The 10761-nt window shown below is 50.3% G+C and overlaps 4 protein-coding genes across 4 annotated transcripts; 1 reads left to right on the top strand and 3 right to left on the bottom strand.

Annotated features, from left to right (window-relative positions):
- Positions 1–731: 731 nt before the first annotated feature.
- M430DRAFT_18205 (hypothetical protein) lies at positions 732–3249 on the bottom strand (the record flags this gene model as incomplete). The annotated part of the gene is made up of 3 exons (XM_024863817.1): positions 732–2027; positions 2080–2184; positions 2230–3249. 3 exons carry the CDS (start codon positions 3247–3249, stop codon positions 732–734), a joined length of 2421 nt encoding a protein of 806 aa, XP_024721290.1.
- A 2358-nt stretch (positions 3250–5607) lies between these two features.
- M430DRAFT_34436 (hypothetical protein) lies at positions 5608–7187 on the bottom strand. The gene has a single exon (XM_024866550.1). It carries the CDS (start codon positions 6988–6990, stop codon positions 5647–5649), a length of 1344 nt encoding a protein of 447 aa, XP_024721289.1. The 5' UTR covers positions 6991–7187; the 3' UTR covers positions 5608–5646.
- A 194-nt stretch (positions 7188–7381) lies between these two features.
- Positions 7382–9233, top strand: M430DRAFT_119369 (hypothetical protein). The gene is made up of 3 exons (XM_024861743.1): positions 7382–7695; positions 7747–8804; positions 8861–9233. The coding sequence occupies exons 1-3, from the start codon at positions 7629–7631 to the stop codon at positions 9140–9142; spliced, it is 1407 nt and encodes a 468-aa protein (XP_024721288.1). The 5' UTR covers positions 7382–7628; the 3' UTR covers positions 9143–9233.
- M430DRAFT_119367 (hypothetical protein) lies at positions 9191–10719 on the bottom strand. Its single transcript, XM_024861742.1, has 3 exons — positions 10009–10719; positions 9709–9939; positions 9191–9652 (listed from the first exon to the last, which is right to left on the bottom strand). The coding sequence occupies exons 1-3, from the start codon at positions 10552–10554 to the stop codon at positions 9494–9496; spliced, it is 936 nt and encodes a 311-aa protein (XP_024721287.1). The 5' UTR covers positions 10555–10719; the 3' UTR covers positions 9191–9493.
- Positions 10720–10761: the final 42 nt, after the last annotated feature.

Below are 10761 nucleotides of genomic sequence, written 5' to 3'. Positions count from 1 at the left end.
GGGGGGGGGGTTGGATACTAGGGCGGTATGTTTTGTTTTTTGTTTTTGTTTTTTGTTTTTGTTTTTTGTTTTTGTTTTTTGAGAGGGAGAAGTGAAGTGGGGGGGAAGGTGAAGGGGAGGGGATGAGAAATTGGAACATGGGCTGTGCTGATTGATGCTGTGTGTGTGCGTGTGTGCGTGTGTGCGTGCGGAGATAGAATGAATTCATACCGGTATCGAGGGAGGGAGGGAGGGTGAGAAGATAGATAGATAGTGGAGAGGAGAGGAGATGAGATGAGATAGGAAGGTAGGAAGGAGGAGGAGATGAGAGGGCTTTTACTTAGATTAGATAGAGAGAGAGAGGGGGGAGAATAATTAATGGATTAATAATTGGATGGACGGAGGGAGGAGAGACGGATGTGCATGTTTTGTATACCTTAACTTAACTTTGCGTTGATTGACCAGAAGGAAGTTAGTTAGCTTTAGAGGGAGTGAAGGACGGTGCGTGATGATATGATATGATATGATATGATATGATGATTCCCGATGGAGAGAGAATATCTAAAGAAGGATAGGATCCCAATTTCCTAATTTCCTAATTTCCTAACTGACCAATTATCCATTATTCCCTACTGATACAACATCACACGTACAACATCACACGCAAAAACGAGCAAAACGCCTCCACCCTCCACCCATCATCCATCTACCATCTACCATCCATCATCTATCATGAAATCAAGCTACCTTATCTATCGCTTCCCTCCCCTCCTCGCCATAAACGACCCTCTACTCGCACTCGCGCGTCCCCTGTCATTATCCATATCCATATCTTCGTCCTCACTCTCGGTGTCTGAAAGGATCGTTATGGCTTCTGCTTGTGCTTGTTTCCTGTCTGCTTCTTTGCGTACTGCGTCTATGGAGGCACGTCTTTCTGCTTCTTTGCGTACTGCATCTATGGAAGCACGTCTTTCTCCTTCTTTGCGTACTGTATCTATAGACGCTCGTCTTTCTCCTTCTTTGCGTACTGCACCTATGGAAGCGCGTCTCTCCGATTCTCGTCTCTCTCCACCCATCGACGGCCGTCTCTCGCTCGCGCCTTGGGTCGATGGCTGTTTCCGCTCTGCAGCCGGTTCCTCCACCCGTTGACGTTTCGGCGGCGGCGGGACGTAGCTATGAATTGAGAGCGACGAGCCAGGCTGGGAATTAACAGGCGCGAAGCCGGTGGCGCGATATGCGTCGAAGCTCGTCGAGGTCGGCGTCGGGGTCGAGGCGGCGTCGCGGGCTAGCTTGTCGCGCTCCTTCATGCGGATGGTGACGCCGAAGGCGCGGCGGATCTGGCTCTTCCGGGTGGCGTTGGCGTTCTTGAGGGATTGGAGCTTGGCGGCGCGGTCGGCCGGGGAGAGGTGCGGGTCGACCCCGGCGATTAGGGATTGATAGCGGGCTTCTTGATCGGAAAGAGCTTTGTTTAGCTCGGCGAGCTTTTGAGGAGGAAGTTCGGAGGGGGATTGGCGACGGGAGGAATCGGAGGTGGGGGTTTGAGAGAGTGGTGGGGAGTGGTGGGTGGGACGAGCAGGCTGACTTGAAGGGGTGTAAAGGGGTGGGCGCGGGATGGTGACGCCCATGGATGGGCGGGCCGGCTGGGAGGATGGGGGCTCATGTCGAGGCGAGTATCGGGGAGGTTCATATTGAGCCGGGCGAGGTGCGCTCTGTGGATGTGCATGTGGTGTGAAGGTTGGCCTTGGAGATTCGTAATGAGGTGGTGGTGGTGGTGGTGGTGGTGGTCGAGGAAATTCATGTTGGGGTGGTCGAGCTTCAAATTGAGGCGGTCGAGGAATCTCATGTTGGGGCGGTCGAGCTCCATATTGAGGTGGTCCACCATACTGAGGTGCAGCGGAGAACGTTGGTCGAGGCGGTGGTAAGATAGGCTCAGTATGGCGCTGCGGAGGCAAGGTAACCGCATTGCCAGCTTCGCGCTGCAACTGTAGAGAAGGAGATGTAGCCGGAGCTATACCCTCTTCCATGCATACCTTCTTGAAATTTACGTGCTACTAACATCAGCCTGGAACATTCATCACTTGGACTGCGGACTGTACTGACATATTGCATCCCCTGCTTTGTCGTGAAGCCCTGAGCACAGTTTCCGCAGATCCACTTGAAACCCCCAGCCGGTGGCCGTTTTTGGCAGACCTTCTTTAATAGATGCTGCGATGCATTAGCAGAGGTCATAATATCAACACTCTGACTTACATAGTTATAGCCTGACTGGGTCGTGAATTGGTGATAACAGAGAGGACACATCAGAGGAGCAGGGCCGTTCTTGACAGGTTGAGCTCGGGGAGCTTGCTGTTGTAACAGAGCAGCATTCCGTTCCTGTTCTGCAAGAAGCGGGTCTCTGTCGTGCGCAGCAAGATTCTGATGTGTCGGCTCGTCTGTCATCTCCGCATCGCCATCTTGAGAGTCGGGCCCCATGAACGGTATAACTGATTCATCCTCGTCATCCAAAATATCATCCTCGCGAAACCCTAATCGTTCAGCCTCAGCCAACCACTTGATGATCTGTTTCGCCGGAGCGTTCTTCAGACGTTCAGACAGAGCCCGGTCGAGGACGTCCTCGGGCACGTAATCAAGCAGTTGAGCGTAAGTTGCGTTGTTCAACACGGTCTTGACAACTTGCTTCTTCCTGGAGGCTTTATCAATGAGAGCATGGGAGACATTCTGCTCTCTCATGACCCTCTCAATAACATTAGGAGTCGCATTCTTGAGCCCTGCTCGCAGGATCCAACACAGATGCTCGTCATCATTATCCTTGAAGAGGAATTCTCTCCAGTACTTCTGGAGCACTTTTCCTGCCGCCTGGGATGATGTTTCTCGAACGACCTCGGTCAGTCTGGCGATCTCTTTATCAAGTTTGACCGAGTTTGGTAGCTTCGACGCGGTGGCTGGTGTAGACGAGATGTGCTCTACTGTTTCAACTCTTGCGGGAGCCGGGGTCTCTTGCGCGGGTGGTGAAGATCTACCTGAATTCTGAGTTTGATCTATCGATTTGTCTCTTGACGCTGAAGAGGCACGTCGTCCCTCTGAAGGTGAGGGATGTCGATGGGTATCCCCTCCAGTCACATGATTCCCGTCCAAGGGCTTGCTCTCGTCAGGCATCCCCTCATTGGACGCGGTGGCGACGCGTCGATCGCCAGGAGAACCCTCAGAGCTCTCAACAGGGGTTGAGTAGTCCATCTCCACATCCGCGTCCACAGGCAACGAATCCGGCATGTTTGTTGCAGTGTCAAGCAAAGGTGAAGTCGAATCGAGTTCTGCTCTTTGACACTTTTAATGCTCGGATAGAAGACCACGGGGTTGAGCCCAGGGTAATAAGTCGCGGTTCTTTATCACGGATCCGCGATGGACCTTGCCTTATTAGGGTGAGGAACTAGTTGCCCTATTTAGCACGCGGTGCTAGTCAGCTTTTATAGTAGTTATTATTAGTAATAAACAATAAAAGCTAAACGCGAAACGCCTTACACGCGGCAATCGCAACCGAACGGCACCGCGGATTGGATAACGAAGAGATTGAGGACGAGATAAGATAGAATAGGTGAGATAATCGCGACGCAAGGGGTATAGCAAGGAATCAAGCGCAATGAACGTACTTGACTGTTAAGTCGTTAGCAGCAAGGTGACAAGTGCTACTGGCTGCATAAAGTAAAGGCGAGTGTACTCATCCATGCGCGAGTTAATAGTAATAAAGTCTGGCCACAAGAGCGGGGGACTAAACCTTTATCATTTATAGTAAAGTAAAGTAAAACTGCGCTAGCGACAATCGCGCTATCATATTACTAATCATTAATTAATACGAGAGATTACTAATCCTAGAAGAGCCAATTATCATCTACGGTCATTTAATATGTTGCCGAGCTATTTTATCCGGCTTTAGCTTTGTGTACCTAAAACCCTGGCTCTACGAAGTTCTACTGCACTGTTGTTGGCTGTAGACGAGTTGTTACGTAAGATTCCATTCCCAAGCTCTTCCCTTTCCGGTCCCTTCCTCGCCCAACTCCTTTGTTGCGAATGCCTTTATTGTTTGCACTTTATATCTGCAACACTATGTATACAGCGTGCATTGTATAGCACTGCAAATATGATAAACTCTCAAGCAGCCGCCTCCGGTCTCCTCTGGACCCCGTCGAATCCCCTTTCTGGACTTAACCACGGCTGTAGGTGCCAATCACGTGATCCAGAACCTGGCACACGGTAAAGGTACATGGGACATACAGTAGGTAGGACGTAGAAATACATACGGAGGTATGATGGAACGCTGGAGGCAGAGCGATTAGATATCTTAGGTAGGTTGCTTAGTACGGAGTAATACTCCGTACTCTAAAGTACCTACTGCCTGCATGCAGCCCCTACGCAAGATCTGGCATCTACAGTCTACTGTACCTAAGGCACCAGTTGCGGTTTAGTTTGATGGTGTTGAGTTTAACTCAGCCTCTCCTCATTGTCGCGTCCTTCCATCAAAGTTCACGCCCTCCAAATTTGAAGATGAAATCAAATCTCTGGCGATTCAGCTCCTGCATCCACCACATTTATCTCTTTTCACGACAATTCATATTCATGTTCGATTCACGATGAAGAGAATCCATTTCCTGAAGGGTGAACCTTGAAAACATATGGAGGGGACTGTCATTACGGTTAATTCTCCATTCACACTTACTCGCCTTATGGCTGAGAGAATCCTGCGGGAATCAAATGAGCGCAAAGCTAGGTATCTTTGAGGCTCGTAACATTAATACGGATCTGGAGGTAATTATCAAGTGACAAGCTTTACCTACATACAATAAGTTTTTTCTAATCAATTTCATATATTTATTGATTGCTCAACATAGGCTGTTTCCAGATCCCGACGATGATGATAGGGAACAGACAAGTGTCATTAAAACGGCAACACAGTCGTTCAATTTGATGTCAAGCCCTTAGAGAATGTTACGATCGCGATCATCCTAATATCCCAGAATATATTGAATCGGAATCACACCAGCAGCATAGGTAATACATTTGGCCAGGAGGCCATTTACATGTCATTGCCATGTCCAAAATGCCTGGTTCTATTTGCACCGGGATTGGATGACTTGACATCAAGTGAGAAACATCTTGTCAAGCTACAGTTGACAGTTATTTTTGAGTGAGCTAAGATGATTTTATATTACCCTAATATCTGGATGTATCAATGAAACTTTGCTTGCAGGAGGATGCGCACTCGAGGTTTTTATAATCTACCATAATTTGTCAGAGAAGGTACTCTTTGACCGGACTTTGGCCCAGACGTAAGTGCTTTATATCTGCTGGCATAAATAAACGAACATCTATACTAGTTACCTAGGGGTTTTTGGGGTTTTGAAAGGGCAGACTTGGACGATGAACCACTTCCTGAATCGTCAAATATCGTTGATGGATTTGGTGTAAATATCTGGAGATTTTAGCTAGGCACAAGGAGATCAACGTTAGAGCCTGTGTAAATTCAGAGGTCACTTTGCCTGCATGGCAGTTCTGCCAACCCACTTTGCTCGCATCAGGACACGGTCATGTGGAAAAGTGGTAGGTACGCAATTCAAGAACAGAGGTAGATTTTGCAATCCATTAGACATTAGCAATCGAAGTCTACCAACTATCTCAAACAGGAGCCTCTTTACGCTTTCTGTCCTCGACCTCTGCCAATACTTCATTTTCTTTTGCTTTCTTCCCCGTATTTGCCTTTATTCTCTCCAGTGAGCGAGCCTCCTGCCTCGCTAACCCAATCTGTCCCGCTCTCTCCCAATTCTCTTGTACGAATCGCCTCACCTCCCCCTGATCATAGAGACCCTCATCATCCTTCCAGGAAGCTCGTGGAACCACACCATCAAACTCCAGTCCATCCATGATAGTGCTCTTCAACGTTCTAGTCGCTGCTGCTCGAAGCACCGGATCCACACCTTCGAGTGGAACGCAGTCCAGCAGTATTTCTCTCCAAAGATCACCCTTTTGCTTCTCCAGGTTCCATTCTCTTAATCTCGTCTGGTATTCCTCCTTGATGTTAAAAATTCGGATGGCTTCTTCCTGGATCTGCTTCCTGGTGACCCTCGCATTTTCAAAGGTACCCCGCTCTCGACACTTAGGGATAAACTCATCCATCCATGCCTTGAAGATAGGACGTTTAGCCATCCGCCGCCGATCGTTAGACTTCAGTTTCTTCTTTCCCTCCTCTCCGCCTATCTGCCCTTCAACATCTCCGTTTCCTTTAGTTTCACCTTCGCTCGTGGCCTCTCCTGGCGCCCCTTTATCATCCACACTCTCTTTGACGAAGAACATCCGGCATCCAGCTGCATATTCGAACATTTCTTCCCAGTTGCCGAATGGTCTCCACCATCTCTCCTCGTCTAGACCCAAGAATTTAAGAATTTGGCTCGGTTCATTAGTCAGAAATATCATACTCTTCTTCCGGTCATGCAACTCAATCTCAGGGATGCGAAGATGCATCCCTCGAGTATTGACGGTTAGCCCGAACGGTCTGATGGTCGACCCGAGGATATTCCAGAGATCGCCATGCGCTGAATGAAAAAGTGACCATGTGAACGATGTCAATGTTGAGCAGATGTTGACGTCTAATTGAACGTATTTCCCTTCCTTCTTCTCTTCCTCTTCCTCGTCTCCTCGTTCAGGCCATGGAATGGCCAAATTAATAATCGGATCCCGGGTCTGTCTCATAAACTTCGTCGCACCCAGCACCTTAGCCAAATTCTGCGCTACAACAATAGAGCCCGTCTCCGAAGACTCGAAGGCAGTATCCAGCGGCCCGTAAACGTACGTGTCGACGTCTCCATAACTCTCCTTGGCAGGGGCTTCGATGGCGGAGTCCACGTGGCTGTAATATTTCCGGAGGATGGAATGGGTCTGCGCCCGGACTTGGGCATATATTTCGGGGGGCATGCGAGGAGTGTGAAGAGGGGGTTTGGACAAAGCGAAGGCTTGTCCGCCCATTCTGGGGGAGATGTGTAGAACCCGTCGCAGAGAGCGAGAAATGCCCCAGTACTGCGAGTAATGTTTGAGGTTTCTCAGGGCATGTCTTGAACAGCGCATTGATATAAGCAAAGTGATCGCAATGGACCTACCGCATGGCTGGTAAATGCAGGTTGTCTGCTGCAATAAGACAGTTCATGTTCAGAGGGACTCGCTCGAATCTCTCCCACTAGACCGCGCTTGCTGCTTTTACTGTGCGGAAACGTTGGGTGAAAGTTGATAATGCGTTTGGAAACAGGCCAGTACCTACAGCAGTGTTGTCAGGTAGATCTCCAGGGTCCAGCGAGCAGCACTGACATGACATCATTTGACATCCCAAATCCAACGACTGACTCCCTTCAACCAGACTTCACGATCCTCCTGGATACTGGGAAACCCATCAAAGCCCTCGCTGATGGGGTCAAGCTCTGCTCCTCCCAGTTCCTCAATTGCTCTTGTGTTTCCTCTTATTCGCTCAATTTACTGGGAAGAGGAAGGCCTTGGCACCGCCAAGCGCTGACACAAAAACCTTGCTACAACACAGCCTCGTTGGCTGCCCTCATTAACCTCCTCCATCCAGGTTGACCTCGCAGACTCGCAGATATACAATTCAACAAGATATGGCATACCAACCTCCAAACCAAGGGTACAACCCTTACGGTGCGCCGCCAGCGCCGCCACCAGGACGTGAGTTATTTGCTTAAGGATTCGATGTGCTGAGCTGACGACTGACTACAGATCCCCCGCAACCTTATGGAGGATATCCTCCTCAACAGCCAGCGTATGGCGCTCCCCCAAATCAATACCCGCCTCAACAGCCACCTTACGGTGCTCCTCCAAACCAATACCCTCCACAGCAATACGGAGCACCTAGTCCTCACCCAGGATATGGAGCTCCTCCTCCGCAACAATACCCTTCAGCACAACCGCCATATGGTGCACCTCCACAGCAGTATCCTCCTCAACAGGGCTACCCGTCACAGCAGCAACCATACGGCGCGCCACCTCCACAACCAGCATACGGCGCTCCACGGCCCCAGCAGTACCCTCCTCAGCAAGGCGGCTATCCATCACAACCCTACGGTGCGCCGCCCGCACAAAATTATCCACCTACCCCACCATCTCTAGGCTATGGCCCCGCACAGCATATTCCATGGGACGGTGTTGCCGATGCCGAAGCCTTACGAAAGGCCATGAAAGGCTTTGGGACCGACGAGAAGGCACTCGTCAGACACCTGGCGGACAAAGATCCCCTCCAAATCAACGTGTTGCGCGAAGTATACCATCAGCGCTTCAAGCGACACCTCTTGAACGATGTGCAGAGTGAGACAAGTAGTTGGTTCATGGAGGGGTTATGTGCCATCATCCGTGGACCATTGCTACAGGACGTCGTGGCACTGCACAGTGCTATATCTGGGCCTGGAACCAAAGAGAAAATCCTCAATGATATCTTGCTTGGGCGCTCGAATGCCGATATGCGCGCGATCAAAGACTTGTACCACAAGACCTACCACAAATCCCTCGAATCGGATATCAGAGGAGACCTATCCATGAAGACAGAACGGCATTTCATGATGGTCTTAGCGGCGAATAGGAATGAGGAATCTACGCCAGTGATTCCGCAGCAGATCGACCAGGATGTTATGGAATTGTATAAGGCGACGGAGGGCAAGACAGGCACGGATGAGTTACTAGTCTGTAGCATTCTTACCCAGAGAAGTGATGCGCAGATCGGCGCTATCGCCTATACATACAAACAGAAGTTTACTCGCGACCTCGAGACCGTTATCAAAAAGGTTCGTCCCTCTCCTACCTTCCATTCCCGAAGTATTGAACTAACACTCGGCGATAGGAATTCTCTGGACACATGGAACTCGCGCTCCTGCACCAATTGCGCACCGGTACTGACAAGGCGATGCGCGACGCGCTCCTCCTCGAAGACGCCATGGATGGCATGGGCACCAAAGACCATCTGCTGGTCCAGCGAGTGGTGCGCGTGCACTGGGATCGCAACCATATGCAGCAGGTTAAAGGGGCCTACCAGCATCGTTTCCACAAAAGCCTTGTGTCCCGTATAAAGGGGGAGACGAGCGGCGACTACGAAAGATTGATGTGTGCGTGCTTGGGTGAGTAACTTGGTTGAGTAACTTGGGTTTTGGATGGGGCTGGGGCGGTACGGAAAGGGGAATTTGGGATAGGGATGGAAAGGAGGGGCGGTCTTTGTGTTCGTACTTGTCGGTCCCTTTTTACGAATCAGATACAAGATGTTTTCGGCGTCTGGTACGTAACAGTGATATTTTTGGGGCTTGAGCCCACTGCAACTTGGGGTTAAGACAAATACCTAGCTGGATGACGTGAGAAATATAAGGCTGTTTTTGGAGGTTAAATTGCCAAAGGTAAAAAGGGACATGCGTTCTATTTCGTTGCGTCTATAATGTTCATGAGACCCCGCGTGTTCTGTACAAGTCGCTCCGTCTTCTACCATCTAGCATTTGAGACCCAGAACCCCATGATGGTAATCGAACGCTTTCAACAGCCCATACAAATGGGAGGACGCTGCCATCACCACCAGCACGTGAAATATCTGATGTGAGCTCCCCCAGATATCAAATTTGCCTGGCGCAGAGCGTTCCGGCCAGCGAGCCTGTCATCATCAGTACCGCGTTCGAGACAGCGCGCATTAACTGAGTTGAGACTTACCGCGTAGAGCCCGGCTCCAAGGATATAGAGAAATCCTTGCAAAACGAGCCAGACCAAGCCAATACGATCCCGCATCTCGTGGATCCCGTACAGCTCCAGGCCGTGGAAGATGGGGAATACGGCCGAGAGACCCAGCGCCACGAACATTCCGGCGCGGTATGGACGCCAGGCTGGAGTGCGGAAGCGCTCCATGATGGATACCGTGGTGCATGCTAGACCGAGAGAGCATATCTTATACAAGGATCAGCGAGAGGAAACTTTACATGGGAAGAAATGAGAAGGGGGGAGGCGGGGGGGTACCATAGTCCAGTAGAACTCTTGCAGATGCGGATGGCAGTAAAAGCCATAGAAAATGCTGGGGACGAAACTCCCAGTAATGAGAAACACAATCCCGACATAATCCAGTTTGTTCCCAAATTTGGCTACCGTGGGTGAGTGGTTCGAAATAGCATGGTATGTAGCACTCATGCCCAAACACGCCGCCGCACCGGCGAAGAAGCAGCCAAACGCGAGGATATCCGCGGACGTAGCAGTCTGATACCTAGGTTTTATGACGGTATAGAGAATAAATCCAGCGCAGCTGAACCCAAGGGCTCCGAGCAGATGAGAGTAAATATTGACGGACTCATTATGCAGATACCCTAGGCTTGCAAAGGATTTCCGGAAGGAGGCTGAGGCGGGCCGGTATCCAGATGTGATGTAATGGTTATCTCGCTGCCAGGAGGGCAGATCATCCCAGAGAATGGTCAGAGTCTTCTCGACCTTCCGTTCGAGTTTTATTGCGGCGTCCGCGATGACTTCCGTCGTCGACGGCCGTCTCTGCCGTACTGACGTTTGAAGCGTCATGCCGTGAACTCTCTGGAACCTGCGTATCCGGCGGCCTGCGGGAACGGAAATCAAGCTCTAGAACAAAAGGATAACTCAGATGAAAGGCGGAATTCAAAGGAGGAAATAAGGAAAATGTACAAGAAAAGCCAGGTTCAGCCGCTTCTGATAGTCCCCACGAGGACGAGTGTCATTGACGCAAGCCTCCCATCCGCAGTCAGCCAGGGG

This window comes from Amorphotheca resinae (assembly GCF_003019875.1).
Source record: "Amorphotheca resinae ATCC 22711 unplaced genomic scaffold M430scaffold_5, whole genome shotgun sequence".
NCBI lineage: Eukaryota > Fungi > Ascomycota > Leotiomycetes > Helotiales > Amorphothecaceae > Amorphotheca > Amorphotheca resinae.
The sequence above is the reverse complement of the archived record's forward strand: the minus strand, read 5'-3'. Positions and strand labels throughout refer to the sequence as shown.